At 44.3% G+C, this 16,831-nt stretch overlaps 1 protein-coding gene across 4 annotated transcripts in view; it reads left to right on the forward strand.

Annotated features, from left to right (window-relative positions):
- The window catches only part of LOC126524404 (focadhesin), a 392,101-nt gene that overhangs the window by 296,601 nt on the left and 78,669 nt on the right, over window positions 1-16,831 (forward strand). For all 4 annotated transcript variants that reach the window (XM_050172727.3, XM_050172728.3, XM_055067287.2 and 1 more), the window contains 2 exons: window positions 3,188-3,304; window positions 6,611-6,733. In XM_050172727.3, coding sequence (XP_050028684.1) covers window positions 3,188-3,304; window positions 6,611-6,733 — 240 coding nt within the window. The remainder of the gene's footprint in view (window positions 1-3,187; window positions 3,305-6,610; window positions 6,734-16,831) is intronic.

Consider the following 16,831-nt stretch of genomic DNA (forward strand, 5'->3'; position numbering starts at 1 on the left):
ACACGAGCCTCGCAGACACATATCCCGTCATTCCCATGACGGCACGGTGCCCCCTTAAGAAACTCCCATAGACGGTGACACCAGATTACCCTCTAGGTGTTATAGTGAGAAACTCTATGAGATCAGACCATAAGACAGATCATTTAAAGGGTTACTCAGGGTGTCTACCAATTAATAGGAAAAACCGGGAAAGCTGGGAATTCTCAGGCATATTGAATAGTCTGGAAATACTCAGAGACTTTGTGCTTCTATCAGGGAAAATGCGCAGTAATTTCGTAATGGAATGAAAGTCGCTCCAATGCTGGCTGGAGTAACATAGATGAATCGTAACCAATCCTCTTTGATGCCGTATCGTCCGCTGGAGGAGTTGCCAATTAATGTATCGTCAACGATAGACTTTCCGGACGCCCGATAATTTGGACGGCTTTGCGGCGCCTTCACGTGCCCCATAGAGTCAATGTATAAGAAGGCCAGAAATTTCTGACGTAACAACCCTTCGCCGTCAGATTTTACGGGCTTTTTGCCGTGACCACAGGTCCGAAACGGCATTAATCAGAACCACCACCACCGCCTCGAACTGGCACTCTCGAACGCAGATCCGTTGGCAGCCGTGTAGCCACCATCGCGGCAACGCTACGCCTAGCTTCTTCGACGTTCGCAATTAAGCTTATTGCCGTTCTGTGCCGTGTTTTGTGGTCCTCGCGTTTGGCTTCGAAGTGCCGGTTCCCGAAAGTTAGGTTCACCTCTTTACAGCAATGTTACGCGGTGAAGCATAGGCGAACGTATTGCGGTGGAGCATAACAAGCGTGGGAAGGGGCAATTGTTGCGGAACACAGTTTGCATTCCTTAATTATACACGTGTGTACCCGCCATAACCTGTCACGGAACAAGCACCGATATGCCTAATAAGTGTACTAGCTGCAGTGGTCTTCAGAGCTTTTTAGGATGTGCCTGTGGCGATTTTAGCACTTGAGGGCAGTAAAAGAGATGCATTCATTTTTTCAAACTCCCCGAATTTTCGTATGTTCTCACGGCCCTTAGGGAATCCGAAAAACCGGAAGCTGACTTTCAACTGACCAAGAGGATGCTTCAAATGGTCCATGGGGCGAGTGCACGGTAGAAGGAGGACGAGAATAGAAAGGACCTGCGCATTGAGGAATGAACAAGAAAAGCGTGCCGCCGCTTCCTTGAAGGAGCTTGAGCACAAAAAAAGTGTCGGCTGACGCTGAGATGCAGGTGTCCCTCAGTCAAACCAAAAAAAACTCTTTCAAGTAACGAAACGCAACACTGAGGCATTGTGCACGGGCTGAGAGTATGTCTGGACAGTTAAGGTTGACTTATCAGCTGTTGAGAGAGAATCCCACCTGTGACAGAGTTTGGGCCTCGTACCAATGAGCTTGCCATCAGTTGATAGAAATAGCTCATATTCTAAAATATTTGCTTCTGTATGCATCTCCTTTTTATTCATATTTGAGAATGTTCGACTTGATTTGCAATGGGCTTTACACTTTTTTTGAAGATATACTATTTGCTGCGCATTTTACTAACCCCTTCTTTTGTTTTCTTTCTGAATAAAATAAACACTCCTTACTATTCACACCGGATTAAGTCGTTTTTTAAATTTTTTAACATGCTTACTAGAAAGTGATAGCATTGGATGACATGGTTTCAGCCCGTCTTGATGTAAAACAAAGTTCTGTGTTACTCAAGGAATTTTGCAAAAGCTCAGGGAAAATCTGGAAAACTCCGGCAAATTGGAAATGTCAATGGTAGACACCCTGGCATCATGTTTCGCTTTGGCAGCATCATTGGCATCGTATTCTGAGGTCACCCAGCAGCTCAATTTTCTTTCAGTTTCCTGTCGCCGTCTAAAAGCACTATGCAGTAGGAAAATCACGATACGTGGCTAGGGTCCCACAACCTTCACATGCGATGCTCTACCAATTGAGCTACCACTGCGCCATTTCCCCATCCCTTTTCTTGGGTATTTATGTTTCCTAGTAGAACCCTGGAAGTGTTAGCCAGTGCCACCACTCACAAACCTTGGCGGCGGATGTGGAACATCCTTTCTGCCGCAGGCTTCACGAGAGCGTGATCTTTTTGGGTGAAGGCAACTGGTCAATAAACCCACACATGCTACCTGAAGGCATCAATGTTGCCGGATTCGAGACCCTCGTTATGCAATGAACGAAGAAATGCGGTTAACCGAGGAGCTCGATTTTTATTGATCATATCATAAGAAGCCAACAAACAAAGACACCAAGAACAACACAGGGGAAATTACTTGTACTTACTAATTGAAATAAGGAAATCATAAACAATGGAATTGAAAGTGGATGAAAAAACTACTTGCCGCAGGTGGAAAACGATCCCACAACCTTCACATACGAAATTAACCCCATTTCTTCGTTCAGTATGTGACTAGGGTCACTCAAGCTGCACCAGCTCGATCCAGGTTGGCCTCTCGTGCCGCAACGATTCATGCCGAGTGGGCACGCTAAATCTTCCTGCCAAAATGCCCTACTTGAAGAAACTGCTTACCCAGGCCAAATTTGGGGAATGTAAACGCAAGCATGCTGAAGCTGAAAAAATGACAGTATGCGTCTCGAGCTGCTCAAGCCCCACCAGCTCAGCGCGCATCGGCGTCACATGCTGAAATGATTAGCACAATGCTTCGCATTACATAGATGTCAACTACAGCTGGGTCCGTCAAAATTTTTTGACTGTGGTTCTATGTTCTCCCAATTAGTACATATTCTCATGTTTTTTTCTGAAATGTATGATTGAGGTTCTACTGTATTCATGTTACAGAATTAGTGCAACAGACATCTCAACTAGCTGTAAGTGTAGCTCAGTCAAAATTTCAGGAGTGCTTTTCATTGTAGATATTTTAATAAATTTAAACACTGCATCTGGTGTCAACGAAGTGATAACACTTTTTATAAATTCCTTTTCTCCGTATTTATTTTGAACACTTGGACAGTGAAAGGTGCCAGTAGGTTCTTTGCAGACCATGAGAAGATGGTAAGGTAAACGATTTGTGAAAAAAAAAAAAAGTTTTGCATAGACGTGGCGAAAGAATGGGATAGCCAAATCAACGGGTGTCTTGACTTGATAGTAGATTGAGAAGATGAGATTTAGATGTAGCGGTGCCTACTTGAAAGAACAAGGGGCACCCATGTTGCAGGTGCGGTGTGTGTGCACGAGCCTCGTAGTGTGCAGTGCAGCGCAGGGACTGCTCTCTCTGTCCAACGTGGAAGAGCTGCTGCTCTGGTTTGAGAAGAGGCGCCAGGAAGATCCGCAGGTGAGAGCATGGCCACTCATTACAAGTCACTTCCTCCAGCAGACGTCTTTGTTTTTCTAATAAAGAGCCTCTCTCTTTTAAGTAGGCTTGGAATGATCTATGACTACTGGTGCATGGTTAACAGGAAAAATTGCAATCAGCTTCACATGCATTGAAATCAGTGGGTCGGAATGGAACAAAAACCAAAATGAAAAATGAAAGAAAAAGATGGTGTTTTTGCCCGTAACCAAAGCATAACCAGAACGTTATTTATTATTTTGTTTCGGAGTGAAACCGAAATATTTTTGATCGCTTTTCGGTTCAAGGGGAAAGTCTGCAATCCAAAGCAACCGACCTCAGGCAACGTCGGGATTAGCACGTATATCTCGGGCAATGTTTATCTCAGGCAATCTCAGCCAGCTGAGGGCTCCACTAATCTAAGCCTGTCGCTTCGTGCACTAGCAGATTGGCATCATAGCAAAAGCCAGGGCTTGTGCGCTGAAGAGCTTATTGTTTCATTTTCTACAGGTACAGCGTTTTGTTACTGAAGTTTTACCGTTCGTTTAAGTTAGTTTTATCTAAACAGCAGTCTCGCATTTCGGCAAGTATGCTCAATGATGTGCTGCTTCTGGGATCATACTCAGTGCCTTGATTGACTCAAGGCACTGAGCATGGTCTCAAAATTCATGATTCATTTATTTAGAAAAATAAATGCTATGTTTTTATACCTACTTTGCTTCGAAAATTTTTGTATGTGACCAAAACCGTTATGCACTATTACCGGTCCTCTTTGTTTTCTTTTTTCTTTTTCGTATCGGAGCAGAACCAGAACAGAACGCTTTTCAATGGAGCAAAACTAAAACCAGAATGAAAAATATTTCGTTCCAACATCCTGGTTTAAAAGTTTGGTTATACCATGTGTGCAAATTGTGGTCCTCAATTTATTGAACATGCTCCATTACTCATAACAGATAGACTGCACGGCATCCCTAGTAGAACTTGCCATCTTGAGTTAATGAGTTAATGAATCGAAGATTAAACATAGGAAACTGGACGAGCACTGTCCTATGGACACTTGTGCAGGGACAGTCAGGTAAAAGACAAACATTGAAGTTTTAGCGCCTTCCTGCAACCCTCTGTCTACAGTTGCATTGGAAGTACAGTTAAATCTCAATGTAATGAAGTCAGTAAATTGGCAATTTTCTTGATTACATAGAAATTTTTGTTATAGTATTGAAATTCACTCTTCTATGCAAATAAGGACAGTCACCGATGGATTTTTCTCACATGGAAGGGGCCATGGAAGGGTCACCACCTCCATAGCTGAAGCCTTGCAATAGACTGAACCAACGCCTACATACTTGCAAGTGCTCTTAACCCATCTCGATGACAAGGACCGTTTCCTCACTCAAATCAATGTAAAAATCAGAGATTCCAAGAGCTGCATGAGAAGAGAGGTTTATCTGTGAAAATTATCCCTATAAATAATGTACCGACAGTCAAGGTACTTGTCGCAAAGCTTAGTCACGACATCAAAGGCCAGCCCATTGGCAGTAGATTTTTCATGCTTCTCTGTATATTCTATGAATTGGATGGTGTAGCCGGTGTAGGGGTTTGCAAGAACCCACAACTTCTAGCCCCATTTTACAGTTTTGCCTCTAACGTATTCCCGAATTTCAGACTGCGCTTTGGATTTAACCATCCTTTCAACCATTGAAATTTCCCAATATGGCTAGAAAAATGTCTCGGACCAATCGTTGATGTGTTCAAGAAGCCAGGACACATATGAAGGTTGGTGACTTGGGTATGTTAGTAGTTATTTTTAACCAGGACACCTTGTACAGTTTTTGTGCAGCAGTGCAGTGGTTGGTTTTTGGGTCAGACACATGCAGCACAGCCAGGAGCGCGGTGAAACGTTGCCTTGACATGATGTTTGGTGAGAGAAGTCTGGAAAAGAACTTTGCTCTGCTACAGTGCAAGCGCAGGCAGAGCAGTTCCAGTGTTCCCATGTACAGCAGGAGGGCGATGAACTTGATTATTTCCTCAGGGGTCACGTCCTTGCATGAGCCATTCTTCTCACTGTATCTTTGTTTGTTAAGGATAAGCATCCATGCGTATTTGTTGGTGTTGACACAGATAGCACTAACAGCTTCTGCCACAAAAACGGGCCGAAAATATAGAGAGATTTCACCAGCGGCTTCGGGCCGCAATGAAGCGTTATCTCGAGGTCAATGCCTCGATCTCTCTGGGGTCAAAACTCCATGCTTCCTTGCGCCTGTGGCAACATGTCTTGTCCAAATGAAGTGGACACACTATAAATAAAGAAAATATTTTGGACATCAACAGGGCAGTTGAACTGGCTCTAGGAATCAAACAAAACCGAAGGTGTAGACGGAACTTACCCATAGGTAACAGCTGACATTCCTGGTTGGTCTGCTGAAGTTTCTTCATTGGAGCTGAACTCTGACAACACAACATCAATGTCGCAAATGAGCACTGCTTGAAGGGTCCAAGTGATTGCTTCTAGCGGCGTTGGAATGAAGCGAAACTGCTTTCTCTCGAGCGTGTGAGGTTTCGGATGTCAATGTCATCGCGCCACTCAAGTGCGCTTCAACCTTTCAACTTGCGTGTTCTTTAATAATCTCCACTAAGTGGTAAAAATGTGAAGCATGCACAAACGGCAACTCTAGTTTGTATGCAATTACTGAAAAGTCCAGGAGCGCGGTGGTTTTTTTAAAATAGGTGCTCAAAAACATTGTTCATCAATGATCGATGCCGAGTATGTGGTAAGGAAAGAGTTAAAAAGCTGTTTCTCTCAGCACAACAGAACATGTGCTAATGTGGTTTCCCAAGTCATTTTTTTTAGCATGAAGTAAGCTTCCAAGATTTCATGTGCTTTTTTAGAGCTGCAGCGAGCCAAAGCGTTGGTTTTGTTAAAGAGAGGGCTTGTAGCCATGTTGTGTGCTGTGTGGTGCCAAATGTCCTGGTGACTGGAGCATTTCTGTTGCATACCAATGCTCTCTTAACGTGATATTAATATGGTAGCCTGTGTGCCCTATGTATGATATTCCGCACGTAAAAAGGATCTTGTAGACAACGTTGTCGACACTTTCCCAATACTTCTTTGCATGCTCTATTTTGCGTTTGTTTCTCAATCATTTTTCTGTGGCATTGTTTACTATTGAGAAAAATGCCACAGAAGCGGTTTATTTTACTGCAGAGCACACACAGTCACAAAAGTTCACAGTGCAGTAGCTGCTCATTGTTGCATCCAAGTATTGTTAAAACCAGTGATGCCATAGTAAGTTGCTTCGACTGTGCTTGCAGTGCCAGGGCACTGCCCTGTCGGTGGGTCTGCTGGTGCGCACCCTGGTGGAAAGGAAGCACTCCAAGGGGCCACTGCTGTGGGGATCACTGCTGCCCCATTGGATGGAAGCCCTGCTGGCACAGGTGGGTCTTGTAGGGACATACATATTTACCAACTTTTATGATTTCATCGTAAAATGCCTGATGTAGTATTGACACAAATATTGAAGAATTTTTCGTTTGCATTTACCGTATTTGCTCAAATCTAGGCCAGCCCCAATTCTAAGCCAGCCCCTGAAAATCCAAAGCCAGAAAAAAAAAAAGAGGAAAAAAGGAAAAGTTAGCAGTTTGCTCTAGTGATGCAAGGCTGGGTCACAGCGGAGCTAGTTCCGGGTTTTGCTAAGTGTCGCTAGGTTTTTTTAAAGTTTTGTGACATTATACAAGGCTTGGATAGGTTCATACTAAGTGTTTCTTGGTTTTCTCGACTCTGAGCCAACCCTAGAATTCGGTATATGACTAGTTGAAAAAAACCATCGGCCTATATTCGAATAAATATGGTAGTTTAAGGTAAAACAAACTAAAAAAAGAAAAATGTAGTTACTGAGCAATTTCTTATGGCCCAATTTTTTAGGCCCATTGATTATACGAGAATACTTGTGCAGCAACGACATCAACTGGTAGTACCAATTTATGAGGCAACTGAATTTTCAGCAGCCATTATGGGAATACAGTAGACTTCCGTTCGTTTGACTCCAGTTGAGCAGTGAAGTTGTGTGCAGCTGGACCACATGGAATAGCTATTGACGCTGGAACCACCGAAGAGACAACCATCTGCACCAGCTTCTAGCAACCTTCTTGTTCTATAGCGTACACAACTTTGGACGTGCACAGCTGCTGCTTGTCTACTTCTACATAATTAGAGGTGTGTGAATACCACATAGTCGATTTCGATTTGAATATCGAATCGAGTCCAGAAAAGCCGAATATTGAGTCAAATATCAAGCATCAGAAACCTTTTCAGAAAAGTTAATGCTTACAAATTTTGGGCAAGCACCATAAAATTCCAAGCAAGCATTCCCCTCTCCCACCAAGTAAGTCAAAATAACTGGCAAAGGAGGGGGGGGGGGGGGGGGGCTATCCTGGAATAGCACCAAAATTCAAGATGGCGACAGCAAAATTTTTTCGCACAAAAAAAAAATGCAGTGCGCATGGTTTTAAAACTTTATTAGGAAGATGAACTTTATTAGGCCATAGATGTTATTGCTGTTTGTCACTTTCGAAATCGTCGAAACACTCCTTAGATTTAGTAGCAAAAAAAGTTCGCAGCACTCCGCTTGAAGTCTGCCCTGGTCTTCTGGCGCCACGGCTCCAGCATCTGCCAGTCCACCATGCAGGTCGCTGTCGTCCGAGCCATCGAGTGCGTTTCTGATGCGACACCCCTTGAAGGAGCATGCCACTCTCTCCTCCGATGTGGCGGCCCACATCTCAGCGACAAAATGAAGGACCTGCTGCCACGATAATTTCTTCAAGTTTCCTTTTGGTGTCCTCTCTTTCTTGTGCATATATTCCTCCCACAGGGAAAAGAGCAAGGTGCATTCACTACAGTGAAGCAGTTAACATCAGCTCCTGTCCTAGTACATTTCATTCAGAGAAACCACTGTGTCTAAGTTCTGGTGCATCTCCATACGGGATCGGTTCAGTTTTCACACATCAAGAAGCTAATGGTTGAGAACTGCCCATTGCCTTTGCCTCCAGAAGCTTGTGCACAGCAAAATTACAGCCAAATTGACAAAGAGGCATTAACATTCGTATTCGGTGTTGCGAAATTCCACCAGTACCCATAGGGCATTCCTTTCGCTGCTTACACAGATCATAGACCACTACTACTGGGATTGTTGAGTGCTGATAAGCTCATTCTTGTGCAAGCTTCACCATGACTAGTAAGGCACTAAACTTTCTGCTTACGAGTACAGGCTCGTGTACAAGGCTGGTCTGGACTTAGGTCATGCTGATGACCTCAGTAGGTCACCGCTGCCAACAAACAGTGTTGACCTGCCTGCACCTCCTGAAATCTTCATACTTGAACAAGCATACCCGAGACTCTTGTCACCATCTGTTGTAGCACAGGCTACAAGAAATGATCCACTCCTGAGAGACATAGTTCTTGCTCTCCTGCAAGAAGGGCTTCCAATCGGACCAGAGGGCAATCCATTCACAGCAAGGAGCAGTGAACTCGGCCTCCATGAAGGTTGCTTGCTGTGGGGTTCCCGAGTTGTTATTCCAAAACCTCTGCCAGGCCAAGTCCTGACTGTTCTTCATGCTGGGCACCCTGGCATTGAGAAAAGCAATTCAATTGCCAGAAGCCATGCCTGGTGGCAGGAAATTCATGGAGGTGTTGCTAAGCGTGTAAAGCATTGTGCTACATGTCAAGCTTACCAGCGTACACCTCAATGCATTCAGCACACATCCTGGCCACAGAGGCCTTGAGCAAGGCTTCACATTGACTTTGTGGGCCCACCCTTGGGATATACTGTATTTACTCACATAATAGATGCACTTTTTCTTTCTCAAAATATGTGCACCAAGTTGGGGGGTGTATTCATTATGTGGGGTAAAAGTTTGAGCGATCTTTTTTCCTTGGCCACATCTATAAAAGGCAGTTTTGCTCAAAATACGAACCATCGATTATGATACCAAATGTGTAGACAGCTACACGAAGTAAGGATAGTAGTTTTAACGGCTGTATAAACTTGCAAACATACGCTTCAACGCAAACTGAGTGGCAAGAACACGCACGAAGGTATGAGCCACGATCAACTCAGCCCTCAGCACAGACCCCCCCCGGCTCCTCTTGCACAACGAAAGACGGCATGCAAGATTGAGCTGCGATCGTCTGCTTTCCTCGTGCACTTTTACTCACACATACACCATGCGGTGTGCGGCGACGACAATGGCAAAAATGTACCTGGAGCATTCATATAATTGCTATCGCAATAAAAGTAGGAGACACGGTACGATTCGGCACACAACACGGCGTCGAACACAATTGCACCTGGCAGATGCCATATCAGACGCCGAACCATACCGTGTGTCTCCTACTTCATGGGAGCAAGTTCAGGGTACGATCATTATGTGAGATTAGAAAAAAAAAAAAAAGAAAAAAAAAACTTCTTGTTTGGAAAAGTGGGGGCCGCATTCATTACGCGAGTGCGTTCATTATGTGGGCAAATACGGTACATTTCTCGTCATTGTTGATGCGTATTCAAAATGGGTCGAAGTCTGTCCAGTGGCATCAACGTCAGCGGTTGCTGTCATCACAGCATTGTGGATAGCATTTGCACAGCATGGATTACTGAATCTCATCGTGTCCGATAATGGATCTGCCTTTGCATGTGAGCTTGGAAATCCTGACACGGAATGGGATACGTCGCATGCTTGTACCGCCCTACCATCCAGCTTCAAATAGTGTGGCAGAGCATGTCGGACAGACTGTCATGAACAAGATCAAGAAGAGCGGTTGTGGATCATTCGGAACCAAGATTTCAAGGTTCTTATTTCGTTACAGACCCACACCACATGAAGTCACTGGCAGTGCACCATGTGAAATGCTCAGGGGAAAGATGTTCAAGACACCTATGGATGTTCTTCGCCCAAGCTTACACACTTCAGTCCTGCTGAGACAGCTTAAGCAGAAGCTGCATGCTGACAGAGGGTGTCGTTCTTTTCCACTATTGAATGTGGGAGCCAATGTACTTGTAAAGAACTTACATCAAGGCCTGGTGGGTACCTACATGTGTTGTGAGCACCACAGGTCAGTCAGCAGCTACCGTCTGTCTCAGTAATGGTACTGTATGGCATAAGATGGTGACCACCTACGTCCTCAGTGAAAAGAAGTCTCTGTGCCAACAGCTGGACCATTGGCGCCTGATCCTCCTACTGCACCGGGCGTCGACAACTATATGACAACTGTGTGCGATACTCATCTGGCTGTTTCTGCGAACTCGGAGCCAGCCATAAACGTGACTGGTGGCACAGAAGAGACTGCTGTGAACTGTCCTAACTCGGTATGCAGCATGCCTCAGTTGCGAAGAAACACCAGAAGGCGCAAGCCAGTACAGGGATACTCCCCATAATGCTATTCTTGAATGATCTAAGGGGGGAGGAGTGTTACAGTTTCATTTTAAATGGCTGTCCATGTTGTGGCACCACTTGTACCACCCTGTAAGGGCAGAGAAAATAAACAACACGGCATCAGTTTTCAAGCAAGATCTTGAGTGTACGGTCGAGCTGTAGTTCGTGTTGCAGGTTCCTGTTCCTCGGACATAACTGTTGACGGTGACCGCAGAGTCAATCCGCTTCTCGGAACAGCTTGTCGACACTTGTAACACTGACTTGCACTTCTTTTCTTCCAGGTAACAATAGTTTGAAAGTCTTTCATTGAACTAACTGGTGAGACAATTATGAGTGCACAGCTTTTGTACCCACATTATTTGCGGTCACTTAGTGACATCAAAGATTGGGCTAGTTGGTTCTGCGTGACTTCTTGAACGAGGACAAAACCTAAGCGCAGACAATGACGAGCGCTGTGTCCTTGTCTGTTCTTTGGCTCTGTTAACCCTTGATTAAACTGTTAACCCTTCCTGCGTCGAGCTTCTTTTCTTCTTTTGCGAGAACTGTGCCCCTGTGGTCAATCTCCTTTTATTGCAGTTTCCATTGATCAGAGTATAGAAGGAATTTATTATAAGCAATATGTTGTCTCAAAAACACTTTATTCGCACCAACAGCGCACACAGTTTGTGCGAGCAAAGTGTAAAAGTAAAGTAAAACAACAATCTGCTTTGCTTTGAACTGTATGGTGAAGCCCTTTACAGAGAAGTACCGTATTTACTCGATTCTAACGCACCCTCGATTCTAACGCGCACCCGTTTTCCGTGACCAAAGAAAATAGAGTACCATACCGTGCACCCCGTGCTTTCATATAGAAATACCATTTTCTCTCATTTGGAAAAAACAGATTTATTCCCAATACATTAAAGTTGCGACGAATAAAAACACAAATGGAAGCGGCGTACCTTGCCGCCAAGATTTTCACTCGTCGGTGCTATTAGACAACTCCTTATCCCTATCAACAGACCAAAGCATTTCATCCTTGGTGCTGTCAATGGCATTAAAAATCCCCCATTTTTTAAAGGCCTTGTTAACCATGGCAGACGGGATTGTGCACCATGCATCTTTCACCCATCCAGCAAAATCCTGCAGCGAGGCTTGCTTCATTTTATTGGCGGGCGTGAATTCGTGGCAGCCACTGACAAGCTACTCGGTGTAGAGCGCCTGAATTCTATCTTTGACTGGCTTGTTCAAACAAACATCGAGCGGTTGGAGCTCCGATGTCATGCCGCCGGGTATCGCGACAAGGTCGGTGTTGCATGCAGCCAAATTGTCCTTGATGCGCTGGTCAAGGTAGCACCTGAACGCGTCGAGCACAAGCATCCCACGCAGACCCATACTGCCGCCGGGTCTCTCTTCCACCAAACGTTATCAATCCAGTTAGCGACCAAGTCCGTGGTCATCCAACCTTTTTCATTTGCACGCACAATCGCACCACTCAGAAACATGATTCTTTTCGGGAGCGTCTTCCGTCTGAAAATAAGATACGGGGGCAGCTTGTGCCCATCCGCAGTGCAACAAAGCATTGTGGAGACCCTAGTTTTTTTGTGGCCGGAAGACAAAATGCGCACTTGCTTCGCCCCCTTCTTTTCAACGGTTGTGATGGCAGGCATGTCAAAGTAGAGCGGCGTCTGATCGGCATTTCCAATCTGTCTGAAGTGGTAGCCATTTCTATGGCGCAACTTCAAAACGTGCCGCTGAAAACTGTGCAATTTCTCTTCGTATTCTTTGGGCAACATTTGGCATATCCCCGTCCATGTTCGAAGAGAAAAGCCTTTTCATTTCATAAAATTTGATAGCCAGCACCTGCTTGCTTTGAAGTCATTCCGCATTAGCTCTTTCTGTAGGGCTAACTGAATCGCCCGCATTTTGAGCAGATTGGTCTTCACAGGCCGATGTGCCGCTCGCTGCTCTTGCACGTATTCCACGAGCAGCTTTTCTATTTCGGCGAAGTCGCCATGCTTTGGTCCACTGAAACCATTCCTTGTTGCTTTGCTGGCGAAAATATTCTCCTTCTGTTTGCGCCAGTCCTGCACGCAAGTTTTGGAAACTCTGAACGCCCGTGATGCGGCCCAATTTCCGTCCATCTCCGAGCACATGATAACTGTACTTTTAAAGGCGGCATCATGGTGGGCTCGGCGTGTCTTCACAGTCAGCGCTTCCACGCTGATTGAATAAACGCAGAAAGCGGAAAGACAGGCGGTAGGCTAGGTTACACCAGCGCCTGGTTACACATACTACATGGAAATGTGCACATGGAAGCTACAGCAGCTAGGCTAGAAGCGCGTACTAGGTGGCCATTTTTCGATTGCCGATGGTAATGATATGGTAACGCAGATTTAGGGTCGTACTCAATTCTAACATGCATGCAATTTTTGGACCCATTTTATTGGAAAAAAGGTGCGCATTATATTCGAGTCAATACGGTATCAGATGTTCAGCCATTCAGTCATTTGCTCTTCCTCTCCATGCGCGCCGCATAATGTGTCTATCTCTTGGTACTTGACTTGGTACGTCTTAGTCCGCAATACTCCTGTCCTGGCTTCAAACAACAAAGAGCTTCCCCTAGAATTATCGCAGATATTTTCTTTGGCAATTTCCTGCTTGAAAGTTCTGTATGTTCCCAGTGCTGATTTCTTCTGCATCCCTGTTTTCCACAGCCCCCTCTTTGTTTCTTTAACCTCTTTCTTAACTGGTGTTCCGTGGCTTGCTTCCCTGCTGTTGTCCACATATTTGCGGGACACTTTTCTGGTTCGCCTCCTCCATTTTGTGACAGCATTCCTCAGGTACAAGTAACTGGAAACTTTCCTTGCCCACCGCTTTCCCACCATTTCTTTCAATCGCTCCTAAAATTCTCTCTTGTTGCTAGCTTCCCTGCCCTCAAACGATGTCCATCCTGTGTTGCCATGCACCCCCTGATTTGGTGTATTTCCATGTGCTCCCAAAGCAAGCCTACCTACCTATTGTTGCTTAATTTCCAATCTTGCTCGAACCTCCGATCTCATGCACAGGACCGCACTGCCAAAAGTCAGACCACCACCCCTTTCCAAATCCCACTCACCACCTTGTACCTCTTGTAATTCCACAGTTCCCTATTTTTTTATCATTGCTGCATTCCTGCTACTTTTACTCGTTACATATTTTTTATGTTCCAATGGGTACTCATCCCCATTGTTTATGCACACGCCAAGATATTTGTACTTATCCACTACCTACAGCGTGACCTCTTGTATCCTATGCTCACTGCCCTGATTATTGTTAAAAGTCAGGTCTTTGGCCCTTTTTATGTGAATGTAGGACTCCTTTGTTGCTGTGCAAATACAATAAAGTATGTGTGCACAACTTTAGATATGCTTATATTGGCAAGAAAGTTATTTTTCTCTTCGGTTTGGAAAGGCATCGACACCAAATACTTTTAACAAGGTCACTGTACTGAATGTTCCTTAGGTTGTGCATGCTTTGTTTAGTTGTTTGTTGTTTCGTTGTTTTTCTCGTGCACACCAATGCACCATTGTAAAAAAAAAAATTATGGAGATTTATGTGCCAGAACCACGATTTGATTGTGAGGCACAGCGTAGTGGGGGAGTGCGGAATAATTTGGACCACCAGGGGTTCTTTAACGTGCACCTAAATCTAAGTACAAGGGTGTTTCGCATTTTACCCCCATCGAAATGCGGTTGCCGTGGCTGGGTTTCGATCCTGCGACCTCATACTTAGCAGCCCTACACCATAGCCACTAAGTAACCATGGCGGGTTGCACCACTGGACACCCATGTAATTATGTATAATGCTGCTCGAAGATATAATTTTACACCGTTTCTACTTCAGTTATGTTTGATGTTTCCTGCACTTACATGAACATGTTACCACCATTTTCTGTAATGCCTGCAAGGGCACTGTAAGTACTTGAAAATGAATGAATGAATAAATAAATAAATAAATAAATAAGTAAATAAATAAATAAATAAATTTTGTGCACTTTTATAATGCCAGCCATTAAGTTAAGAATAAATTGTTTCTGTCCAGTGATTTTGATATTATGCACCTTCAATTGACTGCAGTTGTGTAGATAAGAGCTTACTTTTTGGGCTTTTAGTAGTATACGTTTTGTGCTCTTAACAATTTTAACAGCAACAAGACAGTCTGCCACGCAAAGGCATAAGCAGTCCATTATTAAGGTGAGAGAAATTAGTGAGCCCTGAGCAACACGATTCAGGGGAACCAAGATGCTTGATTTTAGCAAGAACAATGGGGAACCAACATACCACAAAACCAAGGAAAGCTTAGGGAGGATTAATTGTTTGCCTGCTTATTAAGGTGTAGAATTAATTATGAATGAGGGTTGGAAAAACAAAAACCCAAACTTACATCATAGTGCCATGAAGTCTTTGTCATGGTATGATGAATCTTTACAGCCTATTTTCTGATTAATTGCATGCTGAGCTTTATGTTTACACCAGAGGAGTGAGTTACTGCTTCCAAGCGCTGTTTTCCTTGCTCTAGTTTGTGCTTTTTACATACTCCAAAAGACCAAGTGTCGCTTCCCTCTCTGCAATTAATGAGGAGGCCTCCACTGTGTGATCTTTCACATCCCCATGTGTTTTGGGACATCAAGCCACACCCATCAGAACCAGTGCTATCATGGCCATGGAATTTTTGATGGACTGCACATAGGAAATATAGCTAATCCACAGGAGCCTTGAGAGCTGGACATGTAGGTACATTTTTAAAAGACTAGGAACAGTGCACAAAGGACAAAGCACAGTGAAAGATGCAACACGGACGCTGATCGCAAGTGAAATTTTATTGAGCAAAAGCATTGTTTACAATAGAACCTCATTGATATAATCCCTTTTGCACGTATTCCCAGCACCACCATTCGCGATCAAGAATGCAAGAAATGACTCAACACAGTTATGCTTCTTTCTTTAACAATTAATGCATTTCCAAAAAAACATTTTTTTGGCACCAACGTTCAGTATATTGGCAAACTGCGATTGTGTGATACGTTTTCTGGCCACTAGATCCCATTTGGACCAGTAAAGAGGCGAGGCATGTGCGATCGAGAGTGATAAGTGCCTGCCATGGTAGCTTCCCTGCAGTACTTGCCCACTCGTGTCGCAAGGGAAATGCTGGCACATGTTTAATTTCCTCTTCCAGTACTAGCAAATCTTATGGGTTATCGCATGTAACATTCACAGCTATGCGATAAGCATCTTTACCTGTCTGTTTCACAGTGCATGTGGCGTAGTGCCAGTGGAAGCATACTGCATGCTTTTAATAAGTGATAACTCAAATGTGCTGCCATTATCTGCTGCATGCAGCATGAAGTGAGCCTCATGTTTCGCTCTGCTAGCATCGTGGCATTGTATTCGACCCTTGCCCATCAGTCCGATTTCATTTCGGTTTCCCATCCTTGTTTTAAACTACATGAGGGCCCCACAAACTTGATTCACGTCGGCTCCTTGTGCTGCAATAATTCTCGCTGAGTGGGCGTGTCAAAACTTCCCACCAAAATGCTTCACCTGCACCAGCTGCTGATGCAGGCCGAATTCGAGGAGTGTGAACAGCTTGCTAAAGTTGAAAAAACAACGAATCGTGTTTCTGGCCGCTCAGGCCCCACCCACCCAAGGAATGTGCATGTCAGCGTCTCATGCTGCTAAATTTGTACACCTTTTCCTTGCGTCGTAGACACCCACTAGCCAGATGTCAAGTACAATTCAGTCTGCCAAATCATTTAGTCACATTGGGGATCATACATCTTCCCAGTTAGTTTAGATCATAGGCTGTCCGTCTTTTTCTTGCATTCTTTTCCAGAACGTATGAACAAGGTTCTACTGTATATATACAAGAACAAAACGCATGCACCAGGCAATGCGAAAAAAAAAAAGTAACAAAGTGTGGGCCATTAATCATCCATCAAGATACAAAACCTCAGCATTATGCAACATGATTGACGTTCTGCTGATAGTGGGGTCTGCATTTTTCTTTATATAGTATGCTTTAAAGGGAAGCTGAAGAGTCTGTCGAATTCAATAAGATGCTCATATACGGATGCGGAAACCTTATAAACCA

The sequence above is a fragment of the Dermacentor andersoni genome, chromosome 3 (genome assembly GCF_023375885.2).
Source record: "Dermacentor andersoni chromosome 3, qqDerAnde1_hic_scaffold, whole genome shotgun sequence".
Lineage (NCBI taxonomy): Eukaryota > Metazoa > Arthropoda > Arachnida > Ixodida > Ixodidae > Dermacentor > Dermacentor andersoni.